At 53.4% G+C, this 17,876-nt stretch overlaps 1 protein-coding gene across 1 annotated transcript in view; it reads left to right on the plus strand.

Annotated features, from left to right (window-relative positions):
* Positions 1-17,001, plus strand: part of POU2F2 (POU class 2 homeobox 2) — a 30,965-nt gene extending 13,964 nt beyond the window's left edge. The window contains exons 7-16 of the mRNA XM_036275889.1: positions 10,178-10,283; positions 10,371-10,462; positions 12,512-12,673; positions 12,971-13,112; positions 13,195-13,343; positions 13,418-13,594; positions 14,842-14,908; positions 15,999-16,203; positions 16,332-16,405; positions 16,657-17,001. Of these exons, the coding sequence (XP_036131782.1) occupies positions 10,178-10,283; positions 10,371-10,462; positions 12,512-12,673; positions 12,971-13,112; positions 13,195-13,343; positions 13,418-13,594; positions 14,842-14,908; positions 15,999-16,203; positions 16,332-16,405; positions 16,657-16,988 (1,506 nt within the window). The 3' untranslated portion in view covers positions 16,989-17,001. The remainder of the gene's footprint in view (positions 1-10,177; positions 10,284-10,370; positions 10,463-12,511; positions 12,674-12,970; positions 13,113-13,194; positions 13,344-13,417; positions 13,595-14,841; positions 14,909-15,998; positions 16,204-16,331; positions 16,406-16,656) is intronic.
* Positions 17,002-17,876: the final 875 nt, after the last annotated feature.

A 17,876-nucleotide genomic window follows, 5' to 3' on the forward strand; every position in this document is an offset into this window, starting at 1 on the left:
CCTTCCATGGACCCCTGGGCAGGTGCTGCTACACCGGGGTGCGGGCCAGTGCCCGCAAGGCTGTTCCCTTGACAGGGTTCTGCCTCCCATGGGCCTTTGCACTACTCACCAGTGCTCCCATTGGGGACTGTCCCTCACACTGAGCTGGTGTCTGCCTCCTTAGCGCTTCCTGCCTCTGGGCCTGGTTCGGCAGGAACCCACAGAGCCCTCCGTGTCCCCGGTGCCATAACGGCTCTTCAGACATAGCCTCCCAGTGCTGGCCACGGTCACCATAACTGGAGCCTGTTTGGTGCCGTCTTGGTACCAGGCACTGTGCTAATGTGACCGCCTGGAATCCACAGACCACTACGGCCGAGGCTCTGAGGGCGCAGTGACTAGCCTGCCCCAGGTCATACTATGAGCATGAGTGGCTGAGCAGCCTGGGAGGCCAGGATTCTAATCACATGACCTGGGGCTGCTGCTTTTAGCTGTCCTGCAAGGGACATGTGTGCTGCCTTCCCACCCCGGCCACCAGAGACCCTAGCAGCAGGTGTCCCGTTTCCTCGTAGAACATGCAGCCCTTCACAGAGCACCACCGAGGCTCAGGGCTCCGCACTAGGTCTCGAATCTTGGTGTCCCTGCTCTTGTCCTTCTTTCTACCTGGAAGTCGGCTTCCTCCCTTTCCCTGGACAGCTCCTCGTCATCCTTCAATCCCCAGCTTGGGAGTTCACACCTCTAGGAAGTCTGCGGTGACATCCCTCCCTCCAGCTGGTTTGCTTTCCTGCTTCCTGCCTCCAGGGGCCTGCAGCCCAAGCTCCTCTGATCTCCAGGGCCATGTCCTGATATGCCTGAGGAACAAAGATGACAGGGAGCAGGAAGGACAGGACAGCCTAGTGCAGACCCAGCTTGGCCATCATCCCGTGAGCAGCAGACACCCCCTAGAACCGCATCCCCCAGGCTCCCTGTGGACCCCAGCAGCAGGCTGACCCTGCCACCTGCCATCCCACCTGGCCTGAGTCTCAAATCTCCTGAAGCCCTCGCCGCCAAGCCCTTCCTCTCGCTCCCCCCGTGCCGGCTTCCCTCGGCTCTCGTCTTCCTGTCTGTCCTCCGAGAGTGCAAAGCTGGGCCAAGCTTGTCCTCTGGGAGTCCTGTAGCCCGTGACCCCTTTCCACAGCAGACAGACGTGTACCCTGTTCCACTGGTCTGCCACACACCTTGCTGGGCCCAGGCTGTGGCAGGGAGCAGGTTCATTCTCCCCTGGCTGCCCACCGAGGGCCAGCTGGCCCAGCCCCGGGGCTTGACCCTCTCCCAGCCAATGTCTCGGGCCTGCCTATTCCACATCCCGTGCCTGCTCGGCTCTGTCCTGTGGTCATTTCACAGATGTCTCTGGGCCTCCTGCGGGTCAGGCCCTGAGTGACTCACGCCCATCGTTGCCCCCATCGGCTCCCAGTCTTGTAGGGAAACAGACACACCAAGGAACCACTAAGAAATGTTTTACTTGCCTTGGCCAGTTTTGCTCAGTGGTTAGAGCGTTGGCCTGTGGTCCAGAGAGACCCGGGTTCGGTTCCCACTAAGGTCATGTACCTCGGTTGCAGTTTGTCCCCGGCCCTGGTTAGTCGTGTGGGTGGCAACCACTCGATGTGTCCCTTTCATGTCGATGTTTCTCTCTCTCTCTCCCTCCTCTACCTGAACAAAAAATGGAAAAATGTCCTCGGGTGAGGATAAAAAAAAAAAGAGAGCCCTGGCCAGTTTGGCTCAGCGGTTAGAGTGTCGGCCTGCGGTCCGGAGAGACCGGGGTTCGGTTCCTGCTAAGGGCACGTACTTCGGTTGCAGTTTGTCCCCGGCCCTGGTTGGTCGTGCGGGTGGCAGCCACTCGATGTGTCCCTTCACGTCGATGTTTCTCTCTCTCTCTCCCTTCCTCTCTCTCCCTCCCACTCTATCTGTACAAAACAATGGAAAAATATCCTCGGGTGAGGATAAAAAAAAAAAAAAAAAAAAGAGAGAGAGAGAGAAAAGAAATGTTTTACTTGAAAAATGCTGGGAAAGTCAAAAGCACCCATAGCCCTATCACTTCAAAATTATGAAAAGCAGGAAGGGAAAGTCCCCTCTCTGTCTCTCTAATGCCAGTTTCCAAAGTCATGTTGGTTAGACCGTTTGGCAGGAACCCTCCCGGAATGTTCCTATAGCTTATGCAGGTCAAGGGACAATCATCATACAATTTTATAACTTGTGTGTCCAGCGCTCGGCATGATGCTTGCTGCTGAGGGGGCTGCACGGGTGTTTACTGAATCGGTGAGGGATGTTTTACTGCAGCTTTTTAATCTTGAGTAGGGAAGTCGCCCTGGCCGGTTTGGCTCAGCAGTTAGAGCGTCGGCCTGCGGTCCAGAGAGACCCAGGTTCGGTTCCTGCTAAGGGCACGTACCTTGGTTGCGGTTTGTCCCCGGCCCTGGTTGGGTCGTGCGGGTGGCAGCCACTCTATGTGTCCCTTTCTTTCACGTCGATGTTTCTGTCTCTTTCTTCCTCTCTCTCCCTCCCACTCTATCTGAACAAAAAATGGAAAAATGTCCTCGGGTGAGGAAAAAAAAAAAGAGTGGGGAAGTCACCTCTCCAGGTGAGTCATTCAGAACATCTGGGGGTAGGGGTGGGCATTGATTGAAAATTTACATTAACTGTTAAAACATCATTTTGTAGTTGGAGAGGGGAAAAAAATCCCAGTTTTCATATGACCATGGCAAATAGAGCTTGATAAAATCTTTTAGGCTGGTAGGACCTAGTGAATAAAGGTTTCCCAGGGAAATCTACAGGATGTGGTGGGAAAAGAAAGGAGACCTATGTCTGAGGGAGTCAGGGAAGGCTTCTTGGAGGAGGTGGTATCTGAACTGAGGTGGGACAAGTAAGAGATTACCAAGTGGATGAGCTGAAGAAAGGGGTTCCAAGCAGTGGAACGGGGAATTCTAAGAGAGCAGGTTGGTCTCGGGGAGTCTGGGGGTGGGAGCCAGTGTTGGAAGACATTTAAGGATGAGCTGGGAGAGGGTGTCAGCTGGGCCACTCCAGGCAGCTGAAAAAAAAAAAAAAGAATATTTGGTTCATATCACTGAAAAGGCCCAGCCTGGAAGGTCAGGCCTAGCCCGAAGGATAGGTCCCCCTTTTCCCCTTTTCATTCTACGGTGGTCAAAATGGGTGTCAGAACTTATGCAGCTACCTAGCCCAGGGAAATAAAACACACCCAGTGGACAGCTTTGATTTTTAATTAAAAAAAATTTTTTTTAATCCTCATCCGGATATGCTTTTATTGATTTTAGAGAGAGAGGAAGGGAGAGAGAGAAACACCAATGTGAGAGAGAAACATCAATCTGTTGCCTCCTGCATGTGCTCTGGCTGGGGATCAAAGCTGTAACCTAGGTATGTGCCCTGACCAGGAATCGAACCCGCAAACTTTGGGTGTTTGGGATGATGCTCCAACCAACTAAGTATCCAGGCCAGAGCCAGTAGCCAGCTTTGAGTCTGTGCCCCAACCCCTGAGAAAATGGGGTTAGCCCCACCTGGACCTTGTGATCTGAGAGTAGGGGAGGGCAAGTCCCCAAAAGGAAGAGATGGGTCCTATTGTTTGAAGGTAGTGGGCGCCAGGCCAGCCAAACCACCCACCTGGAGGGTGTTGTCAGTGCAGCCACAGGCCCAGGAGCCCAGGAGCCGGGCCGAGGCGTGCCAGTCACTCCACAGTTCCTGGGTTGGGATCTGAATTTTAGCACGAGGCAGCATGGATGTAACACGCAATCCACATGCAGGTGGTTTTCCTCCCTGCTGAGTGGGTCTCTGTTCTGTGGTGTTCTGTCCCAATCAGTGGGACTTCCTGGGCTCTATGTGGCAGGGCCACCTCTGCCCCCAGAGCATAGAAGAGCCCACACTAGAGACAGGCATCTCTGTTCGCACCCCTCCCCTACTTTTAGAGCTTCACCTAGTACAGTGTCTGGAAAAATCATAGCGGTTTATTCATTCAGCTGACACTGAGCACCGTGTGTGTGCCGAGTGGCCACTCATGGCCCAGAGGGGACAGCTGTGAACAAGGCAGAGGTGGCTGCCCTTGAGGACATTATGTTCTAGTGGGAGGACAGTAAACAAGTAAACAAACTAGCAAAACAAGACTGTTTTAGAGTAAGTGTAATGGAGAAAATGAAACTGGGCGGTGCTGTAGAGGAAGGAAGCCACTTTTAACAGGGGGGTCAGGAAAAGTTTCATTGAGAAGGTGGCCTTTGAGAGTTGGGCCTGAATGAGCCAGTCATGAGTAAGCTTAGGAAAAGGCAACAGCAAGTGCAAAGGTCCTGAGGTGGAAACACGCTCAACTTGTTCAGGGCACAGAGGAAGGTGGTATGGCTGGAGCAAAACGAATGAGTGGGAGACAAGTAAAAGGTGAAGGGAGGCCGGCAGGACCAGGTTTTGCAGGGCCTTATAGGGCCCAATCAGGAATTTGGAATGAATGCAAGTGTGATGAAAACTACTGGGAGTTTTTAAATAAGTGAGTGGCATGACCCGCCTGTCCCCTGCCAAAGCTCTCTCCAGATGCCGCGGGGAGAATGGACTGTGGAGGGCGGGAGTAGAAGCGAGGAGCCCAGTCCTTGCGGGCATCCAGGTGGGAGATGGGAGTGATGGTGGGTGGCCAGGTGGGTATGAATCTCATAGGTTAAGGGTGATCCTAGGACTTCAGCTTCAGCCTGTGTGTGGTGGTCAGGTGCTTTTCCGAGATGGGCAAGATGGAGGAACAGGGCGTTTTGGAAACCTGTGGGGTAGGAAACCAGGAGTTTCGCTTGGGACGTGGTAGGGCGTGAAGCGTCTTAATCATCTAAGGGGAGACGTCAGATAGGCAGACGGTATGTGGGGCTGGAGCTCAGCAGAGAGTCTGGGCGAGGACTGGAGGTTGTGAGTTGTCAGGAAGAGGATGGAATCGATAGCCAGGTGGGGCTTCCTCGCGAGCTCATGGCTGGGTGGGGTGACGTGGAGGCGTGACATGAGACTGCAGGGGTAGCAAATGGCCGTGTTGGAGGACTATGTTGATATTTCCAAAACACTCTGTGGATAATAATATTCCTTAGGCCTCAGAACCACCCGGTGGAAAGTTAGACATTATTACCCCCATTCTGTAGATGAGAAAATTGAGTGTCTAGGAGAGAAATGACTCAGTAATAATGACTGCCATTTAGGGAGGACCATTCTATACATGTTGTCTCACTTCCTTTAATGGCCCCTTGAGGTTAGAATTATTGAGGTGTCACCTGAGGAAATTGAGTCTCTCTTTATTTATTATTTTTTTAATCCTCACCTGAGGATATTTTCCCATTGATTTTTTTCAGATAGAGTGGCAGGGAGGGAGAGAAAGAGAGAAGTATCGGTGTGAGAGAGACACATTGATTGGGTGCCTCCTACATGACCCCCTTCGGGGCTGGGGATCAAACCTGCAACCCAGGTACATGCTCTTAACCAGGAATTGAACCCAAGACTCTTTGGTCTGTGGGATGATGCTCTAACCACTGAGAAAACTGGCCGGGGCAGGAAATAGAGTCTTTTTTCTTTTCTTTATTGATGCTAGAGAGAGAGGAAGGGAAAGGAAGAGATAGAAATATCAATGAGAGAGAACATCGATTGGCCGCCTCCTGCATGTCTCCCACTGGGGACCTGGCCCCCAACTGGGCATGTGTCCTGACCGGGAATCAAACTGGTGACCTCTTGGTGCATGGGTTGATGCTCAACCACTGAGCCACACCGGCCAAGCAGAAAATTGAGGGTAAAGTGCCTGTGGTCCTAGGTGTGTGAGGAACAGTCAGATTTCTGGCTATCTCAAGAGCCTAGGTCTTTCCAGATCACCGTGCATTTTCACTCTATTAGCAAGAAGCAGACAAGAGGGCGAAGGTCAAGCCCCCAAGGTTCTCAGCTGGAAGGGACCCTTGCACCCCTCTAGTCTACCCTCTGCACTGTTCTGGGCAGGTGGGGGTGAAGTTTCACCCAGGTGGCCCCCAGGCCAGGGGCTCACTGCCTTCCCAGGCAGCCCATTCCACCACTGGACAGACTGACACGAACCCAACATGATTTATGTGGTCTCCAGAGCCCATCCCTTCCTGTTCTCCCACTCTGGACTTCACTCAAGGCTGTCCGTGTCTTAGAACTGGTCATGATTTGTCAAATCAGGGACGGCCAGTGAGTGTCAGCACACAGACACCATCCCGGTGGAGGTGGTTGCCAGAGCAAGTGTGGAGGCCTCTGGCCGGGGCCAGGGGATGAGGCGCTGCACCCCGGCTGGGGACCGCCAGCCGCTCTGGGTCCAGGCCTCCTCTGGCTCCTTCCCTCCAGGTGGAACCTAGCCAGATGGGGGAAATGAATGAACAGTTACACTCCAGGTCACCCGTGTGTCATATAAACTGTGTGTCTCAGTCTTTCTGCCCCCAATCTGTGGCCAAGATCCCAGCTGCAGCAAAGCACCGTCTGCTCCAAACACTAGTCCTGGGTTTTATCTCGTTCATTCGCTGTTAGGTGCCTGTCCTGGAGCGGGGGTATCGGAATACAGCAATGAGCAAGAATGGGTCTCTTGCCTTCTCGGCTTTGATGTGTGTGCTAGTCTCTCTCCTGGGTTAGAGACTGAGCAGGTGATACACTAAATATCCTGGCGGGGGGGGGGGGGGTGCCTTTTGGTCACTGGCATCTCTACTCTTTCTCTAACTTCACCTTCTGACTCAGTGGTAACTCGCCCCCAAGCCCAGAGCGGCTTCAGAACACAGGCTGTCTCTAGATTGTGGAGAAATGGGGCCACCTACTGGCCAGCCCCAGTCCTGAGCCAGCTCACTGTTCGCCCAGAATCTTCTCTCTCATTCTTTTTTGTTGTTGTTGTTAATCCTCACCGGAGGGTATTTTTCCATTGATTTTAAGATAGAGTGGTAGGGAGGGAGGGAGGGAGAGAGAAACAGCGATGTGAGAGAGACACATTGATGGGTTGCCTCCTGCACAACCCCAGTGGGGTTGGGGATCGATCCTGCAACCCAGGTACATTGACCGGAAATCGAACCCATGACCCTTCGGTCCTCGGGCTGACGTTCGACCCGCTGAGCCACACCGGCCGGGCACACATTTGTTAATTTTGATAGACATGGCCAAATTACCTCTCTCCAGCGATGTGCAAGTGTTGCCCCTCACACCCTAACACAACGTGTCCCGCACTGTTATCTTGGCTGGTCTGATAGGTAAAAATAGTATCTCGGTGTGGTTGTAGCTGTGTTTATCTTACTGTGAGTGAATCTGACGATCTTTTCATTCCGAGTTGTTTGTATTTGGCTTGCCGGGCAGTCACCATACCTATCCGTTGGCCAGATTACTACTGGGTCATTAGGTTTTTCTCCGATTGATTTTGAATCGCTGTTCATATATTAGAGAACTAAGCACTTAGTGTCGAGTTCCTTTTATTTTCCACCAGTGGTTCACTTCCTGGGACATTAAATTGGTCTTTGGAATAGTAATAGCATTGGGAGGAATTGAGGGCATGTGTCATCCACCCAGTTTCTCAGAAGGAAAAACATATTATAACTGTAAGTAATATACAGGGTGGGGCAAAGTAGGTGTGCAGCTATTCATATGGAAAACAGTACAATAATGAATAAATAATAAAACAAGAAAAAACTCTGGTGTACTCACAACTGTAAACCTACATTTGCCTGCCCAGTAACTTGCAACTAACCATACATAAAAGTTGCTAAGTGGATTATGAAATATCAGCCTTGGTTCATTTAACAAAAATATGTGGAGTACCTACTGGGTGCTGGATGCTGTTCTAGGTACAGAGATTACAGCGCTGACCGAAACAGTCAAGACCACTCTGTCATGGGGATGATGTACCAGTGAGAGAGTCAACAGAGGAGAGATATCTTGAGATAGGGATAAGTCTATGAAAGAGTTGAAGTGGAGGTGACCGAGGGTGGTGTGGTGCTGAGCTGGTTTAGATTAGGACACCAAGGAGGGCATCTCTGAAGAAATGACTTTGTTTTGTTTTTTATCCTCACCCGAGGACATTTTTGCATTTATCCTTAGACAGAGCGGGAGGGAGAGAGAAAGAGAGAGAGAGAGAAACATCGATGCAAGAGAGACACATCGAGTGGTGCCACCCACACGACCCCAAACAGGGCCGGGGACAAACTGCAACCAAGGTACGTGCCCCTAGCGGGAACCGAACCCGGGACTCTGGTCCACGGGCTGACGCTCTAACTGCTGAGCCAAACCAGCCAGGGCTAAAGACATGACTTTGTGTTAGGACCTGAGGGCTGAGGGTAAGAGCTGGAATTACCTGGAAGAGGGAAGAGCACATGTAAAGGCCCTGAGGTAGGAGCTGAGGTCACGACACCAGCACAAGCCTCAGTAGAAGGGAACTTCGAGGTCCGGGGAGGAGTTCAGGGGTAGCGCTGTGGGCTACACGAACCCACTGGACCGTTTGTGTGTGAGGGGATTTTGCTTTTTCTTTTGGAAATGTCTAAAACTAAAAGTAGAGAGACGATATGAGGAACCATACACATCTTCACCCAGCTCAACAGATACCAACATTTCACCAATCCTCTTCCATCTATACTACTTTTTTTGGTGGAGGGGCTGGATGTTTTTTCCTTTCCCTGCCTCATTCTTTACATTAAAGTATAAAAAATACCAAAAAGTGCACAAATCTTAAGTATACAGTTCAATGACACGCACTACCTGAGCTCGTCTGTTTAACTGGCACCCAGATCTAGAAACTGAATACGGCAGCAACCTGGGCGTTCCCTGGGATCCTTCTAGTCTCTACCTCCCAACACCTAACATGCAGATGGATCAGAAAAGGAATATCACAGGATGTTCTCTACTACGACCAGCTTCTTTCACGTATCATTACACTCGGGAAATGTATCCCGCTGTGTCACTCAGACTGTAGACTGCGCGTTCTCAGCACTGTGGCCTTCCACAAATCACAGTGTAATACCCCATCCACTCGTTGGTGGGTGCCCGGCTGTCTTCAGGTTCTGGCTATTCCAAATGGTTCTGCCATGAACATTCTAGCACATGTCTTTTGGCCAACACCGGGATGCACGCGTGGTGGCTCGTACCCAGGCATGGAATCGGCTTCAGTGAACAGTGCCTGTATTCATATGCCGGAGCTGCCATGACAGAGAACCAAGCCTGGGTGTCCTAAACAACAGAAAGCTGTTCTCTTACAGTTCTGAAGGGTACCAGTCCAAAATCAAGGTGTTGGCAGGGTCGGTTCCTTCTGAGGGTTGGGAAGGGCGGATCTGTCCCAGGCCTGTCTCCTTGGCATGTAATGGCCATTCTCTCCCTGTCTGCACGTCTTCGTTCTGTGCGTGTCTGTCTGCATCCAAATTTCCCCTTTGCATATAGAAACCAGTCATCATGGGCTACGGCCCACCCTAGTGACCTCATTTTAACTGGGCCATCTGCAAAGACCCTATTTCTAAGGTCACACTCTGGGGATCTTGGGGAGCGATGCCAACATATCCTTTTTTGGGGGGAACGCAGTTCAACTCATAACAGTGCCAAAGAGTTTCCCAAAGTGGCTGTTACTTTCCTCGCCTCCCAAGTGCGGGAATGCTTTAAAGTTCGTTCCAGACATGATACTGTTTGCCTCAGAAGTGTTTTATTTATTTTTTAAAATTCTTTTTCTTTATTGGTTTTAGAGAGAGAGGAAGGGAGAGAGAGACACATCAATGAGGGAGAACATCGATTGGCTGCCTCCTGCATGCCCCCCACTGGGGATCGGGCCCACAACCTGGGCAGGTGCCCTGACCGGGAATTGAACCGGTGACCTCCTGGTGCATGGGTGGACGCTCAATCTCTGAGTCACACTGGCAGGGCCTCAGGAGTGTTTTAAAAGGAGGGAAGACTTGGTCTGATTTACATTTTAAAAAATTCTATTTGTTCCCTGGGAATGTAAGACAAGGCAAATATTTCATCAAGAAAGAAAAGGTATCAAAAGAGTAAGCCCTCCTGGGACAGCCCAGGTAGGACACTCCCGAAGCCTGGGGTTGGGACAAACTTCCCAGGTACTCTTAGCTCAGGGATGCCATTCAGACCCGTGTTCCATCCCTCACTGCCTGGCGTCAGGCCACCCTGTGCAGCACCCTGTGGGGCGCAGGTACAGCAGAGGGACTCAGGTTGTCTTTCTGTCCACCCCTCTCCTTGCCAGGACATACAGCAGCTCCTCCAGCTCCAGCAGCTGGTGCTTGTGCCGGGTCACCACCTTCAGCCACCTGCTCAGTTCCTGCTGCCGCAGGCCCAGCAGAGTCAGACAGGTAAGGCCCCAACCGGATGGCCTCCCTGCCGCCCCTAAAGAACTCCCTCTCCCCCCTCACCCTGTGTGTTCCCCCTTGTCTTCCTAGGCCTGCTACCGACACCAAATCTATTCCAGCTACCTCAGCAAACCCAGGGAGCTCTTCTGACCTCCCAGCCGCGGGCCGGGCTGCCCACACAGGTGAGTGTCCACCGAGTGTGCCAGGCTGGGCCAGCAGCAGGGCCTGCGGAAGGCTGGGTGGTTGAGGGGGGAGGTATTGGGGGGAGGATCTCCTCTCCATTTGGCCCAACCCACAGCCACAGGAGCCAGGACAGGAACTGGGAGACCCAGAACCCAGTCCTGTTCTGCTAATTTGCTGTGGAACCCAAGGCACGCCACTCCCTGTCTGATCTGCCACAAGAATTTTAAAAACGTGCTATACCTGACTATTTAGTCAGGGGTACTGACCTCTCTTCCCTTAGATTGTAAAAAAAAAAATGACAGCAGCCAACACAATAGCTGTCTAGTGTGAATGAATCAAAATTACACCCATGTTTTTTGTCAGATTGGCAAAAAAAAATATGTTTTTTGGTGAGACGCAGAATTTTAGTCATTAGTCTGTGTGTGCCATAAGATGAAAAAGGTTGAAAATGGCCGCTCTGTAGAATGAGGGGAGTCAACCAAACCAGTGGCCCTTAACCCTTCGGGCACATGGACTCCTTTGAGAATTCGATGGAAGATTTGGATCTGACCCCCACCACCCCTGAGCGTGCATATGCACAGATCCAGGAAACGAGGGGGATTTGAAAGCCTTTAGGTACAAGTGCCTTGGGTCTGTTCCAGGAGTCCAAATGGAAGGTTCTCTGAGGAAGGGCCTGTCAGGTACTAATGCACATCCCCTTCCAGGCAGGCACTGAAAATGGGGGCACAGATATGTTTTATTTGGCCCACACCATATTTTAAAAATTGAATTAGTTAACAACAAAATTTCCAGGAAACACCAGATTCCCCGCTTCTCTTGACAAACCGGAAACTCTGGCAAAACTTATCTGTGTCCATGTGGCGTGGTGGCAGTTGGCAGCTGGCCACTGGCCACAGCAGGGGTCCCCTCAAGCAGGGTGTGAGTTCTCCAGGCCTCCTCGGCCTCCTCCTGCCTGGTCCCCGTGGTCTTTCTTGGCTTGCTGCCTCCGTTCTAGACTTTGATAATAATCTTTCATAATCCTTTACAGATTTCAAAGTTCCCTTCTACCCATTTTTTGTAACAGCCCTTTCAAAAAAAGATATGAACTATTTAGAAAACTCTAAAAGTTTAGAGACTAATAGAGGGCCTAACTGCAATTCTGAAATCCAAAATTGCTCGGAAAATCAAGCTGTTCTTGTAACGTGGGCACCAGAAGTCATTTGGCTGCAAAACCTGTCTTGACCTGACACAGGGCGGTGAGGGCTTTTCTTCATCCCTCTTTTGTGATTCGGGCTTTGTTGAGGGCTGTTAATGTGTCCGATTATGGGGTGATGCCTTGGCCCTGATTGGGAGGGTCACATCATCTATGATATATGCCCATGTAGGCTTTCTAAAATCTGAAAAATTTCGGAATTCCAAAACAGATCTGGCCCCAGGGTTTTGGGTAATGGATCAAGGACCTGTGTGACGAACCTCCCTGCACCTACCACTTGCTTCAGATCTTTTGTTTTTGGGGAAATAAAGCATTCCAGAAAGGGCTGTTGCTTCTTTGTAAATTCCCCAGTTTCCCTTCCCATCTATTTTTTAATACTTTTACTTTATTTGCAACCTACCCTTTTTACACCAAGTTTTCCCAACAATCCCATGCAGTAGGTAGAGCAGCTGTGATTGTCCCCATCCTGCAGAGGGGGTAACTGAGGCCCTGAGAGGTTGAGGTTTGCCCGAGTTACCCAGCAAATCTGTAGCAGAGCCAGTCCAGACTCCTTGCGGGAGAGGAGGACTGAATCACCGCCCCCAGCCCCAGGGAAAGAAAGAGCCCTTGACAAGAACCCGACTGCTCTCCGGGAGTTTGCAGGCTGGGAGGGAATCTGCAGAGTTGCAGCAGTGAGAGGCCCCACGGAGGGCAGCCCATGTGTAGGGGCAGGGGGCCTCTCGTGGGTAGGTGGAAGGGAGTCTGCAGGAAGAGGCTGGAAGGCAGGGAGGGAGGGAGAGAAGGGGACTGCGCAGCCAGTGCTGAGCCCCATCCTGGTCCTCCGTCCCGCATCCCGCCCACCTGCCCGCTGCACCAGGCCGTGACCCGCCCCACGCTGCCCGACCCGCACCTCTCGCACCCGCAGCCCCCCAAATGCTTGGAGCCACCATCCCACCCCGAGGAGCCCAGTGACCTGGAGGAGCTGGAGCAGTTCGCCCGCACCTTCAAGCAACGCCGCATCAAGCTGGGTTTCACACAGGTCTGGGGCCACCCGAACCTGCGGTGGGCGTGAGGGTGAGGGGGCCAGTCAAGCTGGTGGGCGGAGCCAGGGCAGAGCCCTCTAGGGGGCGGGGCGAGGAGCAAGGTCGGCTGGTGGGCGGGGCGAAGGCAGAGCCCTCTAGCGGGCGGGGCGAGGAGCAAGTCGGCTTGTGGGCGGGGCGAAGGCAGAGCCCTCAAGCGGGCGGGGTGAGGAGAAAGGTCGGCTGGTGGGCGGGGCAAACCCAATACCCGAAAGCCCCGCCCTGACCTCCGCCTTCTCCTTGCCCCAATGGCCCAGGGTGATGTGGGCCTGGCCATGGGCAAGCTCTACGGCAACGACTTCAGCCAGACGACTATCTCCCGCTTCGAGGCCCTCAACCTGAGCTTCAAGAACATGTGCAAACTCAAGCCCCTCCTGGAGAAGTGGCTCAACGACGCAGGTGGGACTGGGGCTCCCAGGTGGGCAGCAGGCACAGGGTCGGGGGAGGCGCCCTCTCATGCCCTCTCTCCTCCCCGGCACAGAGACTATGTCTGTGGACTCCAGCCTGCCCAGCCCCAACCAGCTGAGCAGCCCCAGCCTGGGTTTCGATGGGCTCCCTGGCCGGAGACGCAAGAAGAGGACCAGCATCGAGACAAACGTCCGCTTCGCCTTAGAGAAGAGTTTTCTAGCGGTGAGGCCTCATCCTGGGCAACCTGGAGGGCTGGTGGGAGAGTGAGCCTGGACTAATGAGCCCTCTGCCCGCAGAACCAGAAGCCTACCTCAGAGGAGATCCTGCTGATCGCAGAGCAGCTGCACATGGAGAAGGAAGTGATCCGCGTCTGGTTCTGCAACCGGCGCCAGAAGGAGAAACGCATCAACCCCTGCAGCGCGGCCCCCATGCTGCCCAGCCCGGGGAAACCGGCCAGCTACAGCCCCCATCTGGTACCAGAGCTGGGGGTGGGGTGTGGGGGACACAAAGCTCTGCCACCTCCTTGCCCCTCAGCAGGCACCTTGTGTGAAGCACAACCTACCTGGTTGTCCACCATGCCGAACAGAGGCAGGGAGAGTCACCCTTGCAGACAGGCTATCACATGGGTGGAGCACTGTCACCCAGGGACAGTTTCCAGGGAACTGTGGTCTTATGTGGAGGTATACAAGCACCCACACATACCAACATAGCCAAACAGCTATCACAGGACGTAGTCACACAGGGATGGATACTAGGTAAGAGATGCAGGCACCACCCCCTACACACACACACACACACACACACACACAGGTTCACAACCACACAGACACAGGCAGGGACACTATTACATCCCTAGGTGTGCACTCAGTCTATAGCTGCATACAGACCTGCTCGGGATCAGACACACCAGGACACCCCTTTGTTCCATCTAGTGTGGAAAGGGCTGTGACACTACACAGACGAGCAAGGGGTCCAGAGGAGCACCCCCCATGATGTGGAGGAAAGAGAGACCATCTGAGTTAGTCATAAAGGACAAGGGAGAGTCAGCCAGCCACATGAAGGACATGTGGCAAAGGAACTCAGGTACACAAAAGCCTAGAAGCCAGAGTGTGTCGAGCCCAATTTGAGGAACTCCAGTACAATTCAGTGTGGTTGGAGCTGGGATGTATTGAATGAATGTGGGGAGTGCGTGTAGTAGGGAGTGGGCAGGGGCCAGACACCCAAGTTACATGCTGAGGAGCTTGAGTTTGAACTTGGGCAGCGCAGAGCTAAGAAGGAGTTTTGAGCCGGGGAAAGACAGGGTCACATTTAGAATGAGGCTTCTGGGGCTGATGGAAGGATGAGACTGGAGACGGGGGGGCCAAGGAGATTGGCGGATGTTCCCAGAAAATCAAGGCATGTGACATCCCAACACTTATGCAGAGACACAACTTACCTTCATACCCCCGCCCCCACACACTTCAGACCTATAACTAGATAGTGTCAGAGGAGAGGTGGCCCCTCAATTGGGAATGATTCACTCCTGCTGCTGGCTCAGGGTCACCTAGGGCACATGTGAAGAAAGATGGCGGAGAACACCTGGCACAATACAAACAGCACTGTATCCAGAGCCCCCTTCCTCATCCTGGGGGCGGAGGAGAAGGGACCATACCCACAAGGAGCACCACAGGGGTTGGTGGGAGACAGTGGCCTAACCATGCCTTCTTTCCTCTCTCCCTAGGTCGCACCCCAAGGGGGTGCCGGGACCTTGCCGATGTCCCAAGCTTCCAGCAGTCTGAGCACAACAGGTCAGGGAGGGCAGAAGACAGTAGGGGTGGGGTGTGGGGGGGAAACACAATGCAGGCCTGAACCCAAGGGTCTCAAGTGGCTCAGAATGTCCATGGGCCTCAAGGCTGAGCCTGGGGATGAGGGGGCAAGGAGGACAGAGGGGAGAGGGCAGACTCACCCCTTCAGGCCAGAGAAAAGCATGGGGTTGCTGAAAGGTGACGTACTTGGATTCTGTTCCTGGCATTTATAAACTGTGTGTACTACAGAAGTGACTTTACCTCTCTGGGCCTCAGTTTTTATAAAATTACTGTGAATGTATAATGCATGTAGAAGCTATATACAAGCCTATATACATAAAAGTGTCACACGTGTACACACACATACATGCACACACACACACATGCCCTTTTGTACAAAGCCCTCTCTTCCTGGGACAGGGCGTAATACACTGTACATAAGAATACTATTTTAAAAAACCCACCATATTGCCCCTCCCCAGGTTAAGAAATAATAAGTGGAGGTTTAAAAAATAGTAAGAGTGTTCCTGGCATTGTTCTAAATACTCTATAAAGAATATTGACTCATTTAACGCTCACACCCTTTTATTATCTCCATTTTCCTGATGAGGGAACTGAAGGCCAGAGAGGTGAAGGCGCTTGCCCAAGGGCACAGGTGAGACGTGACAGAGCCAGGAATTGCTGCCCTGGCTGTCTGGCCTGAGTCTGGGCTCTGAGCCCTCTCAACCTGCCAATTCCTGAGTCAAAAACCAGTGCATAGTCGCAACCGCCATGCCTGGCCCCTAGAGGGAGCCATAGGGCTTTGTCTTCTGGGCACCCCCAGTTCTTTTCCGTATAAAAGGATCCCTGGGAAGAGGTACAGGGCATGGGCTCAGTCACAGCTGCTCTTACTTCGGTGACTGTGATTGCTGTCACAGTGGCAGAGGCACAGAGAAATGGCCCTGGGGAGAGAGGGCAGGAGGCCCAATTCGGCTCTGACTGAGGAGATGCTGGGAGACTGAGGGTGGAGGAGGCAGGCAGGAGTCGACCCCAGGTTCCTGAGTGGAGGACAAGTGGAAGCTGAAGTCTCCCTCTCTCTGTCTCTCTCTGGCAGTTACTACCTTATCCTCAGCTGTGGGGACACTCCACCCCAGCCGGACAGCCGGAGGGGGTGGGGGCGGGGGCGGGGCCGCGCCCCCCCTCAATTCCATTCCTTCTGTCACTCCCCCACCCCCGGCCACCACCAACAGCACAAATCCCAGCCCTCAAGGCAGCCACTCGGCGGCTATCGGCTTGTCGGGCCTGAACCCCAGCGCGGGGTAAGTGGGCAGCTGCAGGTGGGGAGACTGGGGAGAAGCAGGGTCGCTGCTGCTTCCAGGGTGGGGAACCGAGCTCCATTCTGATGGCGGCCCCACCCCTGCTAATGCCTCTGCTTTGCCTCTTGCAGAAGCACAATGGTGGGGTTGAGCTCCGGGCTGAGTCCAGCCCTCATGAGCAACAACCCTTTGGCCACTATCCAAGGTGCGTGCTGCCTCATGTCACTCCCATGGTCACCAGCCCTGCCCTCACGGGCCTCGAACCCCTCCATTGCTGCTCCAGCCATGCCATCCTGCCCCTGCTCACTGCATTGCTCTCCTCTTCATACCCATCTCACCTTTGGGGAAGGTGTGAGGGTTGCTCATGGGGGTCAGTGGGGCTGATGGGAAGACAGGGGGCACTGCGGGCAGGATGCTGGAAGGCGCCCCAGCCCAGCCTCTCTCTCTCCCTGCCAGCCCTGGCCTCTGGTGGAACCCTGCCCCTTACCAGCCTTGATAGCAGCGGGAACCTGGTGCTGGGGGCAGCCGGTGCAGCCCCAGGGAGCCCTGGCCTGGTGACCTCGCCACTCTTCTTGAACCACGCTGGGCTGCCCCTGCTCAGTGCCCCGCCTGGCGTGGGCCTGGTCTCGGCAGCTGCTGCAGCTGTGGCAGCCTCCATCTCCAGCAAGTCTCCTGGCCTCTCCTCGTCCTCCTCCTCCTCCTCCTCCTCATCCTCCACTTGCAGTGAGGCCGCAGCACAGACCCCTGGAGGCCCAGTGGGGCCAGAGGCGGGGTCCAAGCCCGAGTGAGGGCCCCCATGCCTCCCTTCCTACTCCTCTGACTCCCACTTTGGTCCCCCGCCTAGAAGAGGGCGAGGAGGCCAGTGATGGGAATGTAGAAGGTCCTTGGAGCAGGAGTGACAAGGGAGGAAAGACCAAAAAATCAAACAACCAAAAAAAAAAAAAAAGAAAAAAGAAAAAAAAAGAAAAGAAACCAACAAAAAAGAAAACCAAAAATAATCACAACAGAAACCAGCTGCCCCAAAGGAACCAGAGGTGAAAAACAAACAAAAAACCAAAAACAGACCAAAAAACCCCCCACAAAACTAAACAAACCAAAAACCAGTTGCAAGCCAGACCTCAGTGTGCTCACCCTCAGCGCTAGGACACCAAATAAGAGCCCGCCAGCCAGGGGCCGAGAAGCCTCGCAGGGCAGACCTCACCCTGAGCCCCTGGCTGTGGGGCCAACCTGCAACTTTGCCTCCCCCAGTAGGGGCCAAAGAAGGAAAAAGAGAACATGCCAGCCTCCTAGCCCCAAACCCCAGCCCTGGGCCAGTGAAGACAGGGCACAGCCTGGGGCAGAGGGGTGGGCTCAGAACCACCTGCCAAATGTTCTTTTCCAGAAGGTGAAAGAGAAAGGGCCTGAACAACCTTACACCAAATATTCAGTAGCTTCATCCAAAGGATGTACAGAATTTTTAGCGTTGTGCTCAACAGAATGTGTCTCTACCATGCGTCCTCCTCTCCCCTGACCCCCAGCTCTCCCCACCCAGGCAGGGGGTCTTGCTTTAACCTCCTCCCTCCCCCAGCCAGGGAGAGTGCAGGGGAAGGCCTGGGATGACTTTTCACCCTTGTACCTCCCCCCTTTCCCTTTGAAGGGTGGGCTAGGCCGTTTTTTTTGCTAAGTTCTAGCTCTCA

This window comes from Molossus molossus, unplaced genomic scaffold (assembly GCF_014108415.1).
Source record: "Molossus molossus isolate mMolMol1 unplaced genomic scaffold, mMolMol1.p scaffold_m16_p_21, whole genome shotgun sequence".
NCBI lineage: Eukaryota > Metazoa > Chordata > Mammalia > Chiroptera > Molossidae > Molossus > Molossus molossus.